This window comes from Lethenteron reissneri, chromosome 63, assembly GCF_015708825.2.
Source record: "Lethenteron reissneri isolate LAM-NWPU_2019-01 chromosome 63, ASM1570882v1, whole genome shotgun sequence".
NCBI classification, from domain to species: Eukaryota; Metazoa; Chordata; class Hyperoartia; order Petromyzontiformes; family Petromyzontidae; genus Lethenteron; species Lethenteron reissneri.
Window position 1 is genome coordinate 1390677 of NC_083841.1, and position 23124 is coordinate 1413800.

General features: G+C 53.7%; 1 protein-coding gene across 2 annotated transcripts in view; it reads left to right on the forward strand.

The window, feature by feature from the left end:
* Positions 1 to 309: 309 nt before the first annotated feature.
* LOC133358666 (SEC14-like protein 1) overlaps positions 310 to 23124 on the forward strand; it is a 33846-nt gene continuing 11031 nt past the window's right edge. The window contains exons 1-13 of one of the 2 annotated variants that reach the window (XM_061577075.1): positions 310 to 651; positions 5341 to 5413; positions 7839 to 7988; positions 8987 to 9118; positions 9456 to 9584; positions 12459 to 12714; positions 13435 to 13521; positions 13818 to 13927; positions 15120 to 15149; positions 18951 to 19140; positions 19879 to 19967; positions 20759 to 20829; positions 22521 to 22692. In XM_061577075.1, the coding sequence (XP_061433059.1) occupies positions 5351 to 5413; positions 7839 to 7988; positions 8987 to 9118; positions 9456 to 9584; positions 12459 to 12714; positions 13435 to 13521; positions 13818 to 13927; positions 15120 to 15149; positions 18951 to 19140; positions 19879 to 19967; positions 20759 to 20829; positions 22521 to 22692 (1479 nt within the window). In that variant the 5' untranslated portion in view covers positions 310 to 651; positions 5341 to 5350. The remainder of the gene's footprint in view (positions 652 to 5340; positions 5414 to 7838; positions 7989 to 8986; positions 9119 to 9455; positions 9585 to 12458; positions 12715 to 13434; positions 13522 to 13817; positions 13928 to 15119; positions 15150 to 18950; positions 19141 to 19878; positions 19968 to 20758; positions 20830 to 22520; positions 22693 to 23124) is intronic. The other variant, XM_061577076.1, reaches the window with a different exon arrangement.

Sequence of the window (23124 nt, forward strand, 5' to 3'; positions counted from 1 at the left end):
GTAACCGTGCGTGTCAGCATTGCGTGATGACGTCACCGCATCACCCACCTCCCCAGCACACCATGACAGCCATGCGTGATGACGTCACCGCATCACCCACCCCCCCAGCACACCATGACAGCCATGCGTGATGACGTCACCGCATCACCCACCCCCCCAGCACACCATGACAGCCATGCGTGATGACGTCACCGCATTACCCACCCCCCAGCACACATAGACAGCAATGCGCAATGACGTCACCCCGTCGTTTATTGCTCGCGTTTTGAAATCGTGCGTGCCAGCATTGCGCGATGACGTCACGACGCCAATTGACGTCACTACGTCAGTGGCGTCATCCTGCGTCATGGCGGTTTGGTCGGTCGGTGCGGTCGTTCGCTGTTAGTGAAGATTATTCTCCCGGTTTTAAAGTTGAATTTCGAACAAATCTCAGCCATGTCTGGCTCGGCGGACTTCATCCTGCCTCAGAAATGTACGCCGCGTATTTTCGCCGACAGTTTTTAGGTTTTATTTCGGACAAATCCCCTCGACCCGAGCCCCCAGCTCTCTCGCCTAGCGCCGCTGCCCGGAGAGAAGACCGTTTTCCCGCTGGAGGCGCTAGGCCGCACGGCGTCTCGTCGGGGTTCGGTTTTCTTCACTCCTTAACGTCACGTAAGAGATGTATGAAGGTTTTGTGATTGTTTTGAGCCGTCAAAGTTGATGTGTTTTAGGTGTATGCGGAGTACGTGTATGTAATGTGTTTGACGTATAATGTAATCGTGTGTGTAATATAATCAGCCGCGATCTCTCCACTGCTGGCTTAAGTCATCCTGCCATCCATCTCCGCTTGCACATCGCTCCATCTCCGCCTGCACATCGCTCCATCTCCGCCTGCACATCGCTCCATCTCCGCTTGCACATCGCTCCATCTCCGCTTGCACATCGCTCCATCTCCGCTTGCACATCGCTCCATCTCCGCCTGCACATCGCTCCATCTCCACTTGCACATCGCTCCATCTCCGCTTGCACATCGCTCCATCTCCGCCTGCACATCGCTCCATCTCCGCTTGCACATCGCTCCATCTCCGCCTGCACATCGCTCCATCTCCGCCTGCACATCGCTCCATCTCCGCTTGCACATCGCTCCATCTCCGCTTGCACATCGCTCCATCTCCGCCTGCACATCGCTCCATCTCCGCTTGCACATCGCTCCATCTCCGCTTGCACATCGCTCCATCTCCGCTTGCACATCGCTCCATCTCCGCCTGCACATCGCTCCATCTCCGCTTGCCCATCGCTCCATCTCCGCCTGCACATCGCTCCATCTCCGCCGCTGCGTAGACGCGTTCCCTCTGCTGGCTGCCGTTCCGTCACCAGCCTCCCCGCACCGACCCTGTGTATGTTCTTGTGTGCGCGTGCACCTAGCCTGGCACAGGCGCCGTGGAGACGTCACCGCCACTAAGTGGCGAATCGCGGCCGTGTTGTTGTTGTTGTTTGTCGGGAGCGGTGGGGGAGCGGTTAGCGCGCTGCGCTACGATCTCGGCAAAGGTGCGAGGCCGTGAGCGGTGGCGATGATCTTAACCGGTCCTGGGCCTCCTCTAGGTCGACTTGGCCTCAAACGAGTACCTGGTGTGCTGTGTAAACATTACCACTGGGGAGACAAAGGCGGCCGGGCGTGGTGCTGGCCACCCATCCCCCCACGTGTGCCGTGCCGGCCTTCATAGGTGATTCTGGCTCACAGCGCTTGCGCCAGCAATCTGTTCAGGATTAAGGCGACACGGGGGATCTTTGTGTGCGAGTGTCAATATTGCGTTTGAGATTGTGGCAGTCTATTGCACTGCGCTAAGAACCCGGCGAGTTACATTCCCGGCCACGGATATCATCAGTTGCGAATATGTTTCTATATGTACGGTGATAATGTGTACGTGTTTTAGACATGTAAAATGTACATTATAAAAGTATGTAATTGAATGTATATGTGGACGTATAGTGTAACGGTTAGCGAACCCAGCGACACGAGTTCGATTCCCGTTCACGGCCATCACCAGTGACTTATCTGAACCGGCCACGGGCCTCCCCTAGGTCGACTCAGCCTCAAATGAGTACCTGGTACGGTGTGTAAACATCGCCACTGGGGAGACAAAGGCGGCCGGGCGTGGTGCTGGCCACCCACCCCCTCGTGTGCCGTGCCGGCCTTCATAGGTGCTACTCGCTAACAGCACTTGCTCCTACAGTCTGTTTAGGCTACACGGGAGATCTTTGTCTATATATGGGCAACTGCTGAGTTTGCACATCGTAAGCGCAATTAAAGTATTGCTGCCACGACACCTTTAAAATCCCAGTTTCGGGAATTGATCTATGGGTTTGCTGGCTCCCATCGTGAGAGTTGTAGATGTGACGTTGCTGTGCCCAGTGGTGCCTGCTATAACGTAGGGAAGAGTCTTGGCGCTCTATACTAGTGGTTTGGGTGGGATTGCTGGCACCCGTAAGAAGACATTTTTGCATTTCCAGCACTGCCTGGGGGAGACTTTAAGCGCAGCCTTGCACAAGTTTTGCGGTCTGTTGTGTTCCGTGAATTGTGTGTGCGTGGCTAGCGGTTAGCGCCCTGCCCTGCGTAACGAACCCCGCCACCCGAGTTCGATTCCCTCTCGTGGCGGCCAACACCGGTGACGATTATCTGAATCGGTTCTGGACCTCTCCTAGGTCAAATGAGTACCTGGTGCGGTGTGTAAACATCGCCACTGGTGAGACAAAGGCGGCTGGGAGTGGTGGCTGGCTACCCACCCCTTCGTGAGCCGTGCCAGCCTTCATAGGTGTTGCTCGCTAGCAGCACTTGCCCCAACAGTCTGTTGGAGGCGACACGGGGGATCTTAGTGTGTGTGTGTGCATGTGCGGGCGGACGCAGTGGTTAGCGCACTGCGCCACAAACCCGGCAACTTGGGTTCAGTTCCATTTCCGAACTGGCCGTGGAAAATATTCAGTGGTGAGCGATGTCTGAACTGATTTGTGGGCCTCCCCTAGCTCTAGTCGGCCTTAAATGCATCAGCTCTGGGAAGACGGGCAAAAATGTATCATGGTTCTCAAGTCCACACCACCCTGGTTGTGTTGCTAGCACTATGACCGGCAACCTTTGTCTACGTTTGGGCTACTTTAAAGATTGCTCGTGTAACAGCAGCACGTATTAAGGCTGTGTATACACGTGTGTATGTGTGTGCTTGTACGGGCGTGGTGCTGGCCGCTGACCCCCTCGTGTGCCGTGCCGGCTTTAATTGGTGCTATTCGCACTTGCCCAAACAGTCCGCTCCAGGCTATACGGGGAATCTTTGTGTGTATTTGTGTAGGTACATGTTCTTGTATGTGCGAGTGTATTTCTGCGTGTAAGGTGTATGTAATTATGCAGATGAATAAACAATATATCCCGAAAAAAAATATCATCAGCAGCTAAAGTAGCAATAAATCCACTGCTGGAAAGGCACTTCGTCTCTGTCTCTCACAGCGCACCAATCCATCTCAAGCACTTGCGCACGAGCTGGTGTAACCGCTCCATCTCCGCACGAGGCAGTCTTCTCTGGCCGTGTTGGCTGCCACATGTACATATTTCATGGTGCTGGCCACCCGCCCCCTCGTGTGCCGGCCTCCGTAGGTGCTGCTGCTCGCGAACAGCGCTTGCCCCGACAGTCATCTTGCCCTTTGGGTCTTCGGTAAAGCCACGTAGATAGGAAAAATATCAAAATCTTGCGACGTGGCTTCACCAAAACACCCAAATAATGTGAATTCCTGCAGTCACGAAAGCTTTAGGTCAAGAGTCATCTTGTCGTTTTAGGCGAAGCTGAAATGTCCATCTCATTGTACATTGGCTGCGTGGTGGCCCCCACGTACAATGTGTCCGGCGATGGCGATACAGTTGCGAAACACACGAGGGGAAGTTAACTCCACTTTGCTTCCTCGTCACAGCGCCGAGCGTAGTGTTGTGATCTCTGTGTGTGTGCATGTTGAACGTCTTTCTGCACCGTACGTAGGATGTGCGGGGGGGGGGGGGGGACCACAAACTAAACACATAAAGTGGCTCTCAAGACAGGGGGGTTGGGGGGGGAGCCAGGCTCCGACAGATGGAAGGGAGCTTGAGTCATGGACCTGACAGATGGATTGGAGGGAGCTTGAGTCATGGACCTTAAAGATGGATTGGAGGGAGCTTGAGTCATGGACCTTAAAGATGGATTGGAGGGAGCTTGAGTCATGGACCTGACAGATGGATTGGAGGGAGCTTGAGTCATGGACCTTAAAGATGGATTGGAGGGAGCTTGAGTCATGGACCTTAAAGATGGATTGGAGGGAGCTTGAGTCATGGACCTTAAAGATGGATTGGAGGGAGCTTGAGTCATGGACCTGACAGATGGATTGGAGGGAGCTTGAGTCATGGACCTTAAAGATGGATTGGAGGGAGCTTGAGTCATGGACCCTAAAGATGGATTGGAGGGAGCTTGAGTCATGGACCTTAAAGATGGATTGGAGGGAGCTTGAGTCATGGACCTTAAAGATGGATTGGAGGGAGCTTGAGTCATGGACCCTAAAGATGGATTGGAGGGAGCTTGAGTCATGGACCTTAAAGATGGATTGGAGGGAGCTTGAGTCATGGACCTTAAAGATGGATTGGAGGGAGCTTGAGTCATGGACCTGACAGAGGGAGGTCAAGAGTGCGGAGCCGGTGCGGTTACAACGCAGCTTTCCTGCCTGTGATCAGAATCTTTATTGAGACTGCAGGAAGAATGCGATGAGCTATGAAGCTCTTTCTGCAGATGTCCAGTCGGAGCACGGAGGTCAGAAAGTTAGAAAAAAAAACAATACAAACAGACAATATGAGTGCAAACAATAGGAAAGGTAAACACAGCACTACAAATTGTATTTTTGTTTTTGAAAAATAATCTAATTGTATTTTGCCATGTAAATCCCACTGAGCTATTAGCTTATTTTTCAGAAGCGACCTGGTCATCACAAATGATAGCTCAACGAAGTGGCTTATCATCACGTAAACATTTATAGCAGCCAAATAATCTAAATTCACCACAAACTCCAAATATACAGCAGGCGTCAGGGTCGGGATCGAACCCCCGACCTCCTATATTCCAGGCGACGAAGGTAACATCTCCTAGCCACCGTGTGTAGCCAGTTGAAGATGGTCTCAGTCCAGGCACTGGGGAGACAAAGGTGACCAGGCATGTGGTGTTGAGCTAGATCACGCTCTCCGTGTGCAGTGGCAATGTTTAACAGCACTCCTCGCTAACAGCACTTGGCCCAACAATATTTAAGACTGTAAAGTGGATCTGCAACTCCGTGTCTGTGCTCGTGTGTGTGCCGTTGCAGATAAGTCATCATGGTTCAACAGTACCAGTCGCCTGTGCGAGTCTACAAGTTCCCCTTTGAGATGGTGATGGCGGTGAGAAGCACACACATACGTACAAATACATACTCGTACACAAAGACTAAGCTCCCCCGATCGTGTGCCTTGCCGGCCTTCATGTGGGGGGGGTGGGTGGCCAGCACCACGCCCCCCCCCCAGGTCACAATGTTTATACACCACACCAGGTGATCTTTTGAGGCTGAGTCAACATAGGGGAGTCCCAGGACCAGATCGAATAAGCGTCAAAGGTGTTGATCATGAGGTAGGAATCGAACCCGGGTCCTCGAGTTTGTAGCGCAGCGCGCTTACCGCTGCACTGCCACTTCCCACATACATGCTCATACACATATATATACATGCTCACTTACACACATACATACACAGACCACTCATACACACATGTACATACTCACATATACACATACGTACTGCTGTTGACATATACAAGGTGGCTCAAACCACACCCGGCCGCCTTTGTCTCCCTAGTGCTGATGTTTACACATCAGCACCAGGTACTAATCTAAGGCTGATTCGACCTCGGGGAGACCCAAGATTGGTTCAGATATTCGTCACACACACGTTATATACACACACACACTGTACACGCAATCACCCATTTATTAGTTCACGCAATTACTCACTTATACGCTACTTTCTCGCTCACTCGCCAACTCAATTGCACATTCCCACACCCATTCACTCGCACACTAAACCACTCACCAACCGGTTCACCCTCTGACCCGTCCACTCACAAACCCACTCGCTTAACCACTCGCTCACCCACGTACTCAACCACTCATTCACTTACCCACTGATTCATGCTGTCACTCACCCACCCTTAATAACCCCCTCACTCACTTCCACACTCACCCACTCATTCATTCATGTAAGTCTCAAAGGGCTCTCACCTGGTTAAATAAAGGGTTCTAATAATACTGTGTCTGGGGTATCGAATGTTCTGTTCCAATTGTCTTGGGCAAGAAATCAACTGCGTCACCCTTTGCAAGCAGGGGGTAAACACGAGCTATATCACATTACTTCCGCAAAGAACAACACATCCTACGTGCGCAAGCATACTGTAATGTACAAAGGCAAAGATCCTCTGTGTAGCCTCCATAATATGTTGGGAAAGTCCTGTTTGTGCACACAAATGTATACACACAATAAGAGAAACATCCCCCCTGTATCCTCGTCAGACTGTTGGGATAAATGCTGTTAGCGAGCAGCACCTATGATGGCTGTAACGGCACACGACGGGGTGGGAGGGCAGGACCACGCCCAGTCGCCTTTGTCTCCCCAGTGGTGATGTGTTATACAGCGCACTAGGTACTCATTTGAGGCCGAGTCTATCTAGACGAGGCCCATTACAGGTTTTTACGTCACTGATATGATCCACAGCACTTGCCCCAATAGTCTCTATGAAGGATCTTTGTCTTTGTGCACGCACAAGGTATGTGGGTGTGTTCACACTTATGTTAGGAGCGGTGGTGCAGTGGTTAGCACACTGCGTTATGACCCCGACGATCGACTGGTGCGATGTATGCACATCTCCACCAGGGAGACAAAGGCGGCCGGGCGTGGTAATGGCCACCCACCCCCTCGTGTGCCGTGCCGGCCCACACGGGCGCTGCTACTCGCTAACTGCGCTCGCCCCAACCGTTCAGAGCGGTTGTGGTGGGTGCGGTTGTTTAGGCTCCGGTTCCCCAACTATTGTGCACTCGTGGTGTTTGTGCTTGTATCTATATCTCTGTAAATAAATCAACAGAGGGGGCTGTGTTGCCAGTCTTGCCGAGTCGGCGGTTAAATCGTTTTAAGCCCCTGGGCTGTAGGAACCGGTATTTTCCGTCGGCGTGAGGTCTTTTTTGTTTAAGCAGGCAAACTGGAGAGCGGTGTTTGACCTTTCTGGGTCTCAGAAGGTCAAAACTGCTCCTTAAAGGCTTGCCCCAACAGGTTATGTAGCCTATTAGAGAGAAATATGTCTGTGTATGTATGCATGTGGTTTCATGTGTTTGTGTGTGCGAGTTTGTGTCGGGGGGGGGGAGCGGTAGTGTAGCGGTGAGCGCTACGCTACGAACCCGGCGACCCGAGTTCGATTCCCGCTCACGGCCATCAACACCAGTGACGATTTTCTGAACCGGTCCTGGGCCTCCCCTAGGTCAACTCGGCCTCAGATGAGCACCTGGCTTGGTGTGTAAACATCGCCACTCGGTAGACAAATGTGGCTTGGTCGTGGCGCTGGCCACCTACCCCCTTGTGTGCCATGCCGGCTTTCATAGATGCTCACAACCAGCACTTGCCCCAATGGTCCGTTAAGGTCACCCGGGGGATCCCTGTCCCTGTGTGTGTGTGTGTGATACGTTCAGGCTACACGGGGTGGGGGGGGGGTCTCTGTCCTCGTGTGTCTTTGTGATACGTTAAGGCTCCATGGGGGGTCTCTGTGTGTGTGTGTGTGACGCGACAGGCGTACGAGCGACGCTTCCCCACCTGCCCTCTCATCCCGGTGTTTGTGGGGAGCGAGCGTCTGGCGGAGCAGCGCAGCGAGGACGGCGCTCTGCACGTCATCGAGAGGAGGTGCAAGCTCAACGTGGAGGCGCCGCGCCTGCTCAAGAAGGTGATCATTGTCGTAATTATCATTAAGTAATTAAATTTCATACAGCGTCATTCATGCGAATTGAAACTCAACTAAATTAGTTTTTGATTTTAACAGGTAAGGTCCACTGAGCAATGTGGCTCTTTTTTTTAAGCGACCTGGCTTTTAACAAGGTGGCTGATATCATCATCATGTGGACATTTGAACCTTATGGCAGGACCCCGGGATGCCATAAGCCACCGGCTCTCGCATCAACTGCGTTGCGACGTCATTTTATGTCCGTTGAAGGCGAACGATACGGCGATCTATTCCTCTCGACGAGCTCTACGCGATGCGCTAATCAAAGTTTCAAAGTTTTGTTTCTTCTGCGCATTAATTCTCACTGTGCTTGGACGATGTGACAACAGAATGATCCGCGCCAGGTGGATTTTGTGGCGTTTATGTGCGCGGTGGTACGGAGTCACCAAAAGTAAATAAAAAAATTACGATTTTGACTTCCATTTACAGCAGCCAAATAATTTAAACGCATGTTGATTCTGAATGTGGAGGGAAAAACCTGAGAACCTGGAGAAAACTCCACACGGCCACGGGGAGAGAGAGGCATGCAAACTCCAAATATGCAGCAGGCGTCAAGGTCGGGATGTATCTCACTACCTCCTTCATACCAGTTGAGCTCGGGCCTCCCCAGGTCAACTCGTGGTGCGGTGCGTAAACATCGCCATGTGGGAGACAAAGGTGGCCGGGCGTGGTGCTGGCTGCCCCACTCTCGTGTGCCGAGTCGGCCTTAATAAGGTGCTGCTACTCGCGAACAGCGCTTGCCCCAACTCTCTCTAAAAGGCGATACGTGCATACGTACGCTGAACTTCTTCTGCACCGTACGTAGCCAGCCGTGCTAATTGGAGGCGCGGTTGTGTGGTGGGGTGGGTAAGCACAACAAACGAAACACAGAGGCGGTTGTGAAGCAGTGAGTTTTTAATCTATACGGGTATGGGGGGTCTTTGTTCTTTTTGTGCGTGCAGATAGCCGGCGTGGACTTTGTGTTCTTCATCCAGAAGAACACGCTCAACTGGCGCGAGCGCACGCTGCACATCGAGGCTCACAACGAGACGTTCGCCACGCGCGTCATCGTCAACGAGAAGTGCAGCTACAGCGTGAGCGCCGCCACTCGTTGTCATCGTCACCGTCATCACCATCATAATCACCATCGTCACCAGCGTCATCACCGTCATCATCACCATCGTCACCGTCATCATCACCGTCATCATCACCGTCATCATCACCGTCATCATCACCATCGTCACAAGCGTCATCACCGTCGACATCATCATCGTTGCAAACATCATCACCAACATCACCATCAGTATCGTTAACATCTCTGTCATCAACATTGTCATCTACTGTGCCGGCCTTCATAGGTGCTGGCTAACAGCACTTGCCCCAATAGTCTGTGTAGGCTAGATGGGGAATCTTTCTCTTTGTCATCCTCAGGTCCACCCTGACAATGATCAGTGGACGTGCTTTGAGCAGACGGCCAGCCTGGACATCAAGTCCTTCTTCGGCTTTGAGAGCTCGGTGGAGAAAGTGGCCATGAAGCAGTACACAGCCAACATCAAGAAGGTCTGCCACCCTCCCTCCGTAGTGTGTACGTGTGTGTGTGTGTGTACAATGTGCGTGTATGTACAATGTGTGTGTGTGTACAATGTGTGTGTGTCTACAATGTGTGTGTGTAGGTACTATGTTTGTGTATGCAATGTGGTGTGTCAAGTGTGCGTGTGTATCTGTGCGCGTCCTCGTGTGTGCCGTTCTGGCCTTCGTTCTGGCCTTCTGGTGCTCGCCAACGGCACTTGCCCCAAGAGTCTGTGAATGCTATACGGGGGATCTTTGTCTCGCCTTCGTGTACGGGGAGCGGTGGCACAGTGGTGAGCACGCTGAGCTTAATTAACTCGGCGACCGAGGTTCAGTTCCCTGTTGCGGCGAACATCTGAGACGAGTGATATCGGAGCATTGCCCCCTCTCGTGCCGTGCCGGCCTTCGGAGGTGCTCGCTCACAGCACTTGCTCAAGCAGCCTGTCAAGGCTATTCGAGTGACCTTTGTATTTGTTTTACAGAGTAAGGAGGCGATTGAGTTCAATCTGTGCCTCTGTGTGTGTGTATATATACAGTGGGGAGCGGTAGTGTCGCGGTTAGCGCTACGCTGCGCTATAAACCCGGTGACCCGAGTTTGATTCCCGCTCACGGCCAACACCGGTGACGCTTATCTGAACCGATCCTGGGCCTCCCCTAGGTTGACTCGGCCTCAAATGATAACCTGGTGCGGTGTGTAAACATCGCCACTATAGGGAGACAAAGTCGGCCGGGCGTGGTGCTGGCCACCCACCCCCTCGTGTGCCGTGCGGCCTTCGTAGGTGCTACTCACGAAGAGGACTTGCCCCAACAGTCTTGTTAAGGCTACACTGTGAGGGGGGGAATCTTTGTCTTTATACATGCAGTGGTTAGCTGGACCATTACCTGACGAAATGACAAAGTAATTTAGCACGAGAGCCGGTGGCAGCTGCAGCAGCAGCAGCTGCAGCAGCTGCAGCAGCAGCAGCAGTAGGTGGCGGTGGCGGTGCGCTGTGCCGCTCCCCTGGAGGCCGGCCTCCCGCTCTCTCTCCAGCGCTGTCTCAATCACTTTCTGCTCCTCCGCTCTTGTCTTCCCTTCACTCCACTTTTGGCCTTTCTTGCATTCTGCTCCTCCGCCTTTGTCTTCCTTCTACACCACCTTCCGCTCCCCTCCCCCCCCGCTCCATTGTGCTTGCCCACCGCATCTTTCCTGCGCCCCCGTTGTTTTTTGTGTCTCGTCTTGGTTTTGTTTTGTTCATTTTACTTCTCGGAGGACGTCGCCCACACCCTCAACGGTGAGTACCGTGGCGGCATCCAGCCCCCCCCTCCCTCCCCGTAAAATACGGCGCGGTCGTGGTACGGCACGGCAGTGTCACAGCAGAGCACATTTTTATTGTATTATACACGTATTTCGTAGAACGGTAAATTAATTGTAGATATGATTTACTTAATGCTATGTGGAGTACACGGGATCGTTTAGACGTTGTTCATTTGAATCCCATTAACTTAGCACGTCGTAGGTGTTCCCGGGCAATTTTACAATTCATCATTGATTTTTGGGTTTGGCCGCTACGTAACGATCACAGAATATCTGTGTCGTGCAACCCTCCACCACCCGACGTGGCCAAAGAGCAAAAGTTGTCACGTGGTGCAGAAGCGTCGTCGTTTCAGCTCGGTCACTGGTGAGCGGAGCAATCCTCACTACGATGAGGTAACGATGAGGTAACGCGGCGTTTCGTTTGAAACCGCGTCGGTCACCGTCGGGACATGAGAGAGAAAATGTCAAACATAGACAAAGTGTTTGTGTGTGTGCACAACACGTGGTTAGCGCTACGCTGCGCTCCGAACCCGGCGACCCGAGTTCGATCCACGCTCACGGCCAACACCAGTGACGATTATCTGAATCGGTGCTGGGCACTCCAATAGGTCGACTCGGCCTAAAATGATTACCCGGTGCGGTGTGTAAACATCGCCACAGGGGAGACAAAGGCGGCCAGGCATGGTGGTGGCCACCCACCTCCTCGTGTGCCGTGCCGGCCTTCATAGGTTTTCGTGAACAGCACTTGCCCCCGCAGTCGCGTCAAGGCACTACGGGGGATCTTTGTCTTGTGTGTATGTACAGTGTATGTCTAGCTGCTCGCTTAGCAGCACTTGCTGCAAATCGTTGTCTTGCCTTTGTCATCGTCTATGTCTATGCACGAATGCATTTTTACATCTGCACATGCAACGGTAGTGTCGTAGTTAACGCGCTGCACTCGGAAACCCGGCGACCCGAGTTCGATTCCCGCTCGTGACCAACAACCGTGGCGAGTTTTTGAACCGTTCCTGAGCATCTCCAAGGTCGACTGGGCCTCAAATGAGGACCTGCCGCAGTATGTAAACATCGCCACCTGGGGAGACGAAGGCAAACCGGGTGTGGAGTTGGTCACTCACCTTCTCGTGTGCAGTGCCGGCCTTCATTGGTTCTGCTCGCTAACAGTGCTCCGATTGGCACGGTTAGCTACGGTGCAAAAGAAGTTCTGTATGCATACGTACAGCACTCGCCTCATTAGGGTGGCACGCAGGAGGTCGTGGGTTCCATCCCGACCCTAACGCCTGCTGCTGTATATTTGGAGTTTGCAGGTTCTCCCCGTGGTCGCGTGGATCTTTCTCCCGGTCCTCCGCTTTTCCCCCCACCTTTAGAATCGGCGTCACGCGTTCAGATTATTTAGTCGCTCTAAATGTCTACGCGGTGACCAGCCACTTTGTTGAGCTATCATTGCCTGTGATAGCCAGGTCGCTTCTGATAAAGAGCTACACAGCCTTACCCGGTAACATAAAAATATATTTTTTTAGTTTAAAGGCTACACGGACGGGGGTGGGACCTTTGTGTCTTTGTTCCGCACGCAGGGAAAGGAGGTGATCGAGTTCTACCTGCGGGAGCTGCAGGACCTCGGCGTGTCTCACCTGCCGCGGTGGGACGCTGCCCCGGGCCTGCACGGCACGCCGGCCATCGTGGCGGCCGTGGCGCTGAGGGCGGCGGCCACGGCCGACCCCGGCGCCGCCGCTACGCTCCCCACCGTGGCGCCGGCGGGGTCGGGCATGGTGACTATCACAACCGGCGGGGAGGACGGAGGAGCGGAGGGAGGAGACGGCACGACCAGCGGTTAGTGCGCGCGCGTCGTGAGACTTTGTGTTTGTGTGCGATTATTATCTGAACCGGTCCTGGGCCTACCCTAGGTCGACTCGGCCTCAAACGAGTAGCTGGTGCGGTGCGTAAACATCGCCACTCGGGAGACAAAAGCGGTCGGGCGTGGTGCTGGCCACCCACTCCCTTGTGTGGCGTGCCGGCCTTCGTAGGTGCTCGCTAACAGCACTTGCCCCAAAAGTCTGTTAAAGCTATGCGGGCGATATTTGTCTTTGTGCGAGTGTTTAAGTGCGTGGTCTGTGTACGTTGGGTGAGGTACATAATTCGTGACTACGAGCAAAATAGAAGTAAGCTTGGGTTGGACATTACAAGGGACGATGGGCGGGTGATGGAATGATGGCCGAGGGAGAGAAGGGACACGGAGCACCAAGTAGATCAGACAACGAACGCAATGTTCAAACGGCTCCCGGGGATGAGGACCGATGGACGAGACGGAACGGCAGCCAAAGTGGGGAACACGCCCAGGGGCACGACTTCAGCGGAGATGGAGCGATGGCATCGGTCCCGCGCGCCGGAGATGGATTCCACCATCGTGCGGCCGTGCGGGACGGTGACGGGCGTGGGGAGGCCATCATCCAGCAGCGGAGAGTCAGTGTCTGTAAGATATTAATGATGACAACGACGATGATGACAGTGTGTGTGTTGTGTCCTTGTGTTTGTGTGTGCGCGCGTGTGCAGTGTTAATCTCGGCCGTGTCTTCGGCCGCAGTCGACCTGGGAGTCCCCACCTCCTCCCTGTTCGAGAATATCACAGCCACGCCCGATGGTACTACACACAATAAAGACAAACACCCCCCCCCCGCGTAGCCTCTAACACAATTTTGTGGCAAGTGCTGTTCGTCAGTCAACCCACGGCACCTGCTGAGCGTCCCGTGACCTCGTGCCAGCAGCGAGCCTTCGACACTCCACGCGATAGCCTCAAAGAGCGCCTAGCCTGGCACAGGCGCCGTGGTGACGTCGCAGCCACTTGGTGGCGAACGGCGGCTGTTATTGTGCCAGCACTTGCCCCAACGGTCTGCTAAGGCTACGTGGGGGATCTTTGTCTTGCGTGTCCGTGCACAGACAAGCTGGACGCGGATTACATCGAGCGGTACCTGGGGGAGTTGACGCCACTGCAGGAGAGCTGCCTCATCCGCCTGAGACTCTGGCTGCAGGAGTCGCACAAGGGCAAGGTGTGGCACTCACGCGCAGGGCACACAAAGTATACACACAGTGTATACACACAAAGTATACACACAAAGTATACACACAGAGTATAGACACAGAGTATGCACACACAGTATACACACAGAGTATAGACACAGAGTATGCACACAGAGTGTACACACAAAGTATACACACAGAGTATACACACAGAGTATACACACAGAGTATACACACAGAGTATACACACAGAGTATACACACAGAGTATACACACAGAGTATACACACAGTATACACACAGAGTATACACACAGAGTATAGACACAGAGTATAGACACAGAGTATGCACACAGAGTGTACACACAGAGTGTACACACAGAGTGTACACACAGAGTGTACACACAGAGTGTACACACAGAGTGTACACACAGAGTGTACACACAGAGTGTACACACAGAGTGTACACAAAGTATATACACAGAGTGTACACACAGAGTATACACAAAGTATATACACAGAGTGTACACACAGAGTATACACACAGAGTATACACACAGAGTGTACACACAGTATACACACAGAGTATACACACAGAGTATGCACACAGAGTGTACACACAGAGTGTACACACAGAGTATACACACAGAGTATACACAAAGTATCTACACAGAGTGTACACACAGAGTATACACACAGAGTATACACACAGAGTATACACACAGAGTGTACACACAGAGTATACACACAGAGTGTACACACAGAGTATACACACAGAGTATACACACAGAGTATACACACAAAGTATACACACAGAGTATACACACAGAGTGTACACACAGAGTATACACACAGAGTGTACACACAGAGTATACACACAGAGTGTACACACAAAGTATACACATGGCCAGGATGTGATGCTCGTACACACAGTAAAAACACAGTACACGCAAATACATTGTTACACATGAACAACGGAATGCCTATGCACACAGCACACAGACTTACACACAATCTAAAGTAAATCTAAATATTACGTCCATACATTTGCGAGAGACGTGCAAACCCAGGGTTTAAACTTTGCACCCGGCAGAAGTTGTCTCCCGACACGGCCATTGTGAACCTCTGCCACGTCCACCGTCTCCTCATCGTCTTGTGTATGCGTCTGTCCCCGACTTGTCCGTCCCTGTCTCCATGTCTCCCTCGCTCACTCATTCTCGTAGTCAGAGGCAGAAGACGTCAGCTCAGCGGAGGTAACAATTAGCTGTGATGTCCCCACGCTGTTGAATGTTTAACGCTGTTCATAACAGGGTGAGCTTGGGCTACGGAAACGAGTTTATAGTGAAGTGGCGTTCTCCAGACGTCTTGTGACTCGGCTCCAGGAGACCGGGTCTCGGGGCCTTGAGACTTGGCTCCAGGAGACCGGGTCTCAGTGTCTTGAGACTCGGCTCCATGAGACCGGGTCTCAGGGCCTTGAGACTCGGCTCCAGGAGACCGGGTCTCAGGGCCTTGAGACTCGGCTCCAGGAGACCGGGTCTCAGGGTCTTGTGACTCGGCTCCAGGAGACCGGGTCTTAGTGTCTTGAGACTCGGCTCCAGGAGACCGGGTCTCAGGGTCTTGAGACTCGGCTCCAGGAGACCGGGTCTCAGGGCCTTGAGACTCGGCTCCAGGAGACCGGGTCTCAGGGTCTTGTGACTCGGCTCCAGGAGACCGGGTCTTAGTGTCTTGAGACTCGGCTCCAGGAGACCGGGTCTCAGGGTCTTGAGACTCGGCTCCAGGAGACCGGGTCTCAGGGTCTTGAGACTCGGCTCCAGGAGACCGGGTCTCGGGGCCTTGAGACTCGGCTCCAGGAGACCGGGTCTCGGGGTCTTGAGACTCGGCTCCAGGAGACCGGGTCTCAGTGTCTTGAGACTCGGCACCAGGAGACCGGGTCTCAGGGCCTTGAGACTCGGCTCCAGGAGACCGGGTCTCAGTGTCTTGAGACTCGGCACCAGGAGACCGGGTCTCAGGGTCTTGAGACTCGGCACCAGGAGACCGGGTCTCAGGGTCTTGAGACTCGGCACCAGGAGACCGGGTCTCAGGGTCTTGAGACTCGGCTCCAGGAGACCGGGTCTCGGGGCCTTGAGACTCGGCTCCAGGAGACCGGGTCTCGGGGTCTTGAGACTCGGCTCCAGGAGACCGGGTCTCAGTGTCTTGAGACTCGGCACCAGGAGACCGGGTCTCAGGGCCTTGAGACTCGGCTCCAGGAGACCGGGTCTCAGTGTCTTGAGACTCGGCACCAGGAGACCGGGTCTCAGGGTCTTGAGACTCGGCACCAGGAGACCGGGTCTCAGGGTCTTGAGACTCGGCTCCAGGAGACCGGGTCTCAGCGTCTTGAGACTCGGCTCCAGGAGACCGGGTCTCAGGGTCTTGAGACTCGGCTCCAGGAGACCGGGTCTCAGGGCCTTGAGACTCGGTCTCCTGGAGACCGAGTCTCAGGGTCTTGAGACTCGGCTCCAGGAGACCGGGTCTCAGGGTCTTGAGACTCGGCTCCAGGAGACCGGGTCTCAGGGTCTTGAGATCCAGCTGCAAGAGACCGGGTTTCATGATCCTTTCCTCTTGCCCAGCGTCACAAGCATGCATGTACCTGCTACTTAATAACTTCGAGATTGAAACGTTTTAGCTATTGTAGTGTTTTGCATTTGTTGTTGTGTTCTTTATGATATGTTTTGCTTACGACATAGAAGATTTTAATGATTTTGCATGCTTTGCAGTGCGCGTGTGTGAGTGTGCGTGGTGCTGGCCACCCACCCCCGCGTGTGCCGTGCTGGCCTTCATAAGTGCTACTCGCGAACAACACTTACCCCAAAACCCCATTAAGGCTACACGTGGGATCTTTGTCTTTGTATGTCAGTGGGGAACGGTGGCGCAGTGCTTGGCACACGGCAGTACGATCCCAGCCACCTCCATTTATATCCCGGTCATGTCACGAGTTGTCGGAACCTGTTCTGGTCCTCCCCTAAGTTCACTCGGCCTTAAATGAGTCCCTGGTGCCAGTGTGTAAACATCAGCACTGGGGAGACAAAGGCGGCCGGGTGTGGTCACTTCATCTCGTGCGCCGTGCCGGCCTGAGTAGGTGCTCCGCTGACAGCACTTTCGCCGTCAGTATTAATGACTCGCCGGGGGGATGTTTGTGGCTTGGAGCGTGTGAAGTGTCTTGCATGTTTACAGACGTGGACTAACATCCCCCGTCTCTAGCCCCCTGTTGTAGCCCATTGGGATAAGTGCTGTTTGCGAGCACCTGCTAAGGCCGGCCTGGTGTACACGCTTGTCGGAGTGGTGGTGTGGCGAGTGTGTATGTACTTCTTTCGCACCGTATGTAGCCAACCTTGCTAATCGGACTTGCGAAGGAAGGACAGCAATCTGAACACAACACGCAGTTGTAAAGAAATGAGTTTGTCAATGTGGGTGATTTAAAAGCTCATAGCTCCTGTGGCTTCCTAATATCGGAGGGAAGAGCGTTCCAGACCGCCGCAGAAGCGCGCATCTGAAAGCGCGCAGTGCAGTACATCATCCAAAATACCTCATCTTGGTGTGCGTTTTGGTCGGTAAGAGTGGCACACGAGGGCCGGGTTGTTATTCCCGTCTCGAGCACCTTTCGATGTGGACTTGCTGTTCTGCTGCGTGGGGTTTCTCCGTGTTTCACAGTCTCCCACCATAGCAGACAATGTTACCGCTCTTGGGCCCAAGACATCCCAATGCTTGGAATTGAAAGCATCACACGAACTCCGGTCATCCTCATGGCAGCGGCTTTTGGCTGGCCATCGAACAAAGACGGTCACTGCACCGCGCGCTGCTGGATGCGCTTCTACGGCCGTCTGGAACGCTCTTCTGTCCGATATTAGGAAGCCACTGGAGCTGGGCACTTTTACATCATCATCGTCTAGATTGACGAACTGCTTTTGTATTTAGTTTGTTGTCCTGCAACTCCGATTAGTGCGGTTGGCTACATAAGAAAGAAGTTGAACATACAGATGTACACTGCAAATTACTCAATTGGGATCGCACACAGCAGCAACGTTGCCCCTCTACTACGGCAAAGATTTAGCGCAGGACCCTCCTGAAAGAGATTCTTGAGACTCGGTGAGGTTTTCCCAGTGTCGGCAAAGAAAACGTTTTTGGGTTTTTTTTTCATTAATTAAAAAATCTGAAGCAGATCCCGAGTGCGTGTGTGTACACTTGCACATCTGCCTGTGTGCGAGTGCTGTGCAACTACCCGAGTTAGATTCCCGCTCACGACCAACATCGGCGATGAATATACGAACCAGTGTTGGACCTCCTCTAGGTCGACTCAGCATTAAACGAGTAGCTGGTGCGCTGTGTAAATATCGCAACTGGGGAGACGGGGCTGACTGGGCGTGGTTCCAGCCACCCCACCCCCTTCATGTGTGCCGTGCCGGCCTTCATCTTATCTTACATTTCTCTAGCGCTTTTATCCGAGGTGCTTTACAAGGGTTACGAGTGCTACAATTAGGGTAACTAAAGTGATATGGTGAGTAGGGATGGGGTATAGGGAGGGCGGTGGGTCATGGCTCCTCGCTAACAGTGGAGTTTGTGTCTCTCTCTCTCCCCGTGGTCGCGTGGATTTTTCTCCAGGTCCTCCGATTATTCTCTCCACATTTAGAATCGACGTCACCACGTGTTCAGAGTATTTGGCTGCTGTTATAAATGTCCACGCGATAAGCCACTTCATTGAGCTATCATTTGTTTTGTATGTACTGTATGTGTGTTGAACCTATTCCGCACTGTACATAGCCAACCGTGCTAATTGGGGGTAGGACAACAAACTAAACGTAAAAAAGCAGCTCTAAAGAAATTAGTTTTCAATCTCGATAGAAAAACAATCGTTTGTGGCCTGGTCGCTTCAGAAAAACGGCTGCGTAGCGCAGAGGGCCTTGCCTGGTGAAGTACAACAAAAAAAAGTTCCGTTTCAGTTGGAACAGCACTTGCCCCACCAGTCTGTTGAAGGCTTCCTGGGGGGCGTGGGGACCTTTGTCTTTGCTGCGCGCCTCCAGATCCCGAAGGACGAGCACATCCTGCGCTTCCTGCGGGCGCGCGACTTCAACGTGGACAAGGCCAAGGAGATGCTCTGCCAGTCTCTGAGCTGGCGCAAGCAGTACCAGGTGGACTACCTGCTGGAGACCTGGGGGCTGCCGCCGGCGCTCGCGGACTACTACGCCGGCGGGTGGCACTACCAGGACCGCGGTGCGTGCGGGCTGTGACCGCACCGTGCGATGGGGCGCAGTGCGCTGTGTGTACGCTGCAGCGCAGTCTAATGTAGTGCAGTGTGCAGGGTAATGCCTTGTACAATGCAGTGCAGTGTGGAGTGTAATGCAGCATATACAATGTACAGTAATGGGATCCATTATACAATGTAGTGCAGAGTGAAGTGTAATGCATTCTACAATGTAGTGCAGCTTGTAGTGCAATGTAGTGTAATGCATGGTACAATGTAGTGTAATGCATGATACAATGTAGTGTGTGTAGTGTAATGCATGATACAATGTAGTGTAATGCATGATACAATGTAGTGTAATGCATGATACAATGTAGTGTAATGCATGATACAATGTAGTGTAATGCATGATACAATGTAGTGTAATGCATGATACAATGTAGTGTGTGTAGTGTAATGCATGATACAATGTAGTGTAATGCATGATACAATGTAGTGTAATGCATGATACAATGTAGTGTAATGCATGATACAATGTAGTGTAATGCATGATACAATGTAGTGTAATGCATGATACAATGTAGTGTAATGCATGATACAATGTAGTGTAATGCATGATACAATGTAGTGTAATGCATGATAGTATGTAGTGTAATGCATGATACAATGTAGTGTAATGCATGATACAATGTAGTGTGTGTATTGTAATGCATGATACAATGTAGTTGCAGTGTGTCGTGTTAACAATGCAATGACGATGGGTGCAGATGGACGTCCCCTCTACATCCTGCGTCTGGGTCAAATGGACACCAAGGGGTTGGTCAAGGCAATGGGGGAGGAGTCCCTCCTGAGACACGTGAGATGCACACAAAGACAAAGATCCCCCGTGTAGCCTACGCAGACTGTTGGGGCAAGGGCTGTTCGTGAGCCCTTATTAAGGCCGGTACGACGCACCTATGAGGAGTGGTGTGGCCGGAACCATGCCTGGTCACCTTTGTCTCCCCAGTGCCGAGGTTTACACACCTTACCAGGTGCTTAATTAAGGCTGAGTTGACCTCGGGGAGGTCAGGACCGTTTTAAGATGTTCGTCACGGGTGTTCGCCGTGAGTGGGAATCGATCTTGGGTAGCCGGGTTCGTAGGCCGGGGCACTCACCACTGCACTACCCCTGTCCGCGTACGCGTGTGCACGTACACACAAAGACAAAGATCCCCCATATAGTCTTAACAAACGGTTGGGGCAAGCGCTGTTATCGAGCACCTATGAAGGCCGGCACGGCACACGAGGGGGTGGGTGACCAGCACCACACACGGCCGCCTTTGTCTCCCTAGTGGCGATGTTTACACACCGCACTAGGTACTCATTTGAGGCCGAGTCGATTTAGGGGAGGCCCAGGACCGGTTCAGATAATCATCACTGTTTTTGGCCGTGAGCGGGAATCGAACTCGGGCCTTTGCAGCGTAGCGCCAACCGCGACACTCCCGCTCGCCACACACGTACACAAGATGCACACACACGTGACACTTACACACGTGACACTTACGCACGCACACAGTGCGTGACCATTTTTCTCGATGGAACGGCTCTACGGAGCGTTATCAGTGAGCACCTATTAAGGCCGCTGCGATGCTGCTGTGTGTGGGCTCAGGTGCTGTCCATCAACGAGGAGGGCCTGCGCAGGTGTGAGGAGAACACCAACAACTCGGGGCACCCCATCAGGTGACCGTGCAACCGTTAAGTCCACTCTGACAAAAAACGGACACACGCGTGCACACCCACACGCGTGCACGCACACACACGCGGGCACAAACACCCTTGCTGTGCGGCGAGTGTCTCAAAAACACGAGCTCTAGTAATATTAGCACTAACACTAGCCCTAACAATAATCACTAAGCCTAGCACTAACAGTAGCCCTCATAATCCCTAACACAATTGTAGTGGCATCGGCGGATGTGACTGCATGTTGCGTGAAGCCGGCCTGTGTGAGGCACCACACACGCCGCTCACACCACCTACAGCGCTGCAGTGGGAACGCAGTACCAGCCCTAGCGGGTGCCTGGCACTGCACTCCACGTGCGGTGCCAGGCTCTGGGGGTCAGGGGGCGAGAGTGCCAGGGACGGTGCAGGGGCACGCAGGGGGCCATGGCACTCCGTGTGAGCCCGGATGCCTGGTGACCGAGGTACCGGTCCGGGGGCCACGGGACCAGGAGCAGGTCCCTCTCGAAGGCTCGAGAAGGGCGGCGTGCCTCGGGGCGGAGTCAGTCCCGCCACGGGCAATATCAGCCGGGGAGGGCCCTGAACGGGTCCGGCAGCTGTTGCGAGAATCGAGACGGAAGCCGTCACCCGGAGTAGACCTGCCCGACTACAGGAGCCGGACCCGAGCCGGGGTCCGGTCCGAGATAGCCACTCCGTGTGAGCTCGGGTGAGCTTGGGTGAGCTAGCGTTAGCGAGGGTGAGCTAGCGTTAGCGAGGGTGAGCTAGCGTTAGCGAGGGTGAGCTAGCGTTAGCAAGGGTGAGCTAGCGTTAGCAAGGGTGAGCTAGCGTTAGCAAGGGTGAGCTAGCGTTAGCTAGGGTGAGCTAGCGTTAGCTAGGGTGAGCTAGCGTTAGCTAGGGTGAGCTTGCGTTAGCTAGGGTGAGCTTGGGTTAGCTAGGGTGAGCTAGCGTTAGTGAGGGTGAGCTAGCGTTAGCGAGGGTGAGCTAGCGTTAGCTAGGGTGAGCTTGGGTTGGCGAGGGTGAGCTAGCGTTAGCGAGGGTGAGCTAGCGTTAGCTAGGGTGAGCTTGGGTTAGCTAGGGTGAGCTTGGGTTAGCTAGGGTGAGCTTGGTTTAGCTAGGGTGAGCTAGCGTTAGCGAGGGTGAGCTTGGGTTAGCTCGGGTGAGCTTGGGTTAGCTCGGGTGAGCTAGGGTGAGCTAGCGTTAGTGAGGGTGAGCTAGGGTGAGCTCGGGTTAGCTAGGGTGAGCTTGCGTTAGCTAGGGTGAGCTTGGGTTAGCTCGGGTGAGCTAGGGTGAGCTAGGGTTAGTGAGGGTGAGCTAGGGTGAGCTTGGGTTAGCTCGGGTGAGCTAGGGTGAGCTAGCGTTAGTGAGGGTGAGCTAGGGTGAGCTAGGGTGAGCTAGTGTTAGCGAGGGTGAGCTTGGGTGAGCTAGCCCGGAGGGGATGCCTCCCTTCGTGTTTAGGGCTTCATTGTTAAATGCACGTGTTGCCTCTAAGAAGTCTCTGCCTCCCTGGTGCGAACCACTACTTGAAAACAATCCCTCGCCATCGCCGCCTTGACACAGGGCGTCGGCACGCTGCGGCTTCACCATCTCACGCCTGTGACACCAGCTGCTCCCCCAGTTCTTGCGCGGCTCCCCTAACGTAACGATCCGTCTCCCCTTTGGGCCGTGCCCTTCCCACGCCGCCGTCGCCGCGGCAGCTCGTGGACGTGCCTGGTGGACCTGGAGGGCCTCAACATGCGGCACCTGTGGCGGCCGGGCGTCAAGGCCCTGCTGCGCGTCATCGAGGTGGTGGAGGCCAACTACCCGGAGACGCTGGGGCGGCTGCTCATCGTGCGAGCGCCCCGCGTCTTCCCCGTGCTCTGGACCCTGGTGCGTGCGTGCGTGTGTGTGAGCGTGCGTGCGTGTGTGTGAGCGTGTGAGCGTGCGTGTGTGTGTGTGAGCGTGCGTGCGTGTGTGTGTGAGCGTGCGTGTGTGTGAGCGTGCGTGTGAGCGTGCATGCGTGTGTGTGAGCGTGCGTGCGTGTGTGTGTGAGTGTGTGTGTGAACGTGCGTGTGTGTGTGAGCGTGTGTGTGAGTGTGCGTGTGTGAGTGTGTGTGAGCGTGCGTGTGTGTGAGCGTGCGTGTGTGTGAGCGTGCGTGTGTGTGTGTGTGAGTGTGTGTGTGAGTGTGTGTGTGAGCGTGAGTGTGCGTGTGTGTGTGAGCGTGTGTGTGAGCGTGTGTGTGTGTGAGCGTGCGTCTGCATAGTGCGATGTGTGCCGGGCGTGGTGCTGGCCACCCGTCTGCTCGTGTGCCTTTCCGGCCT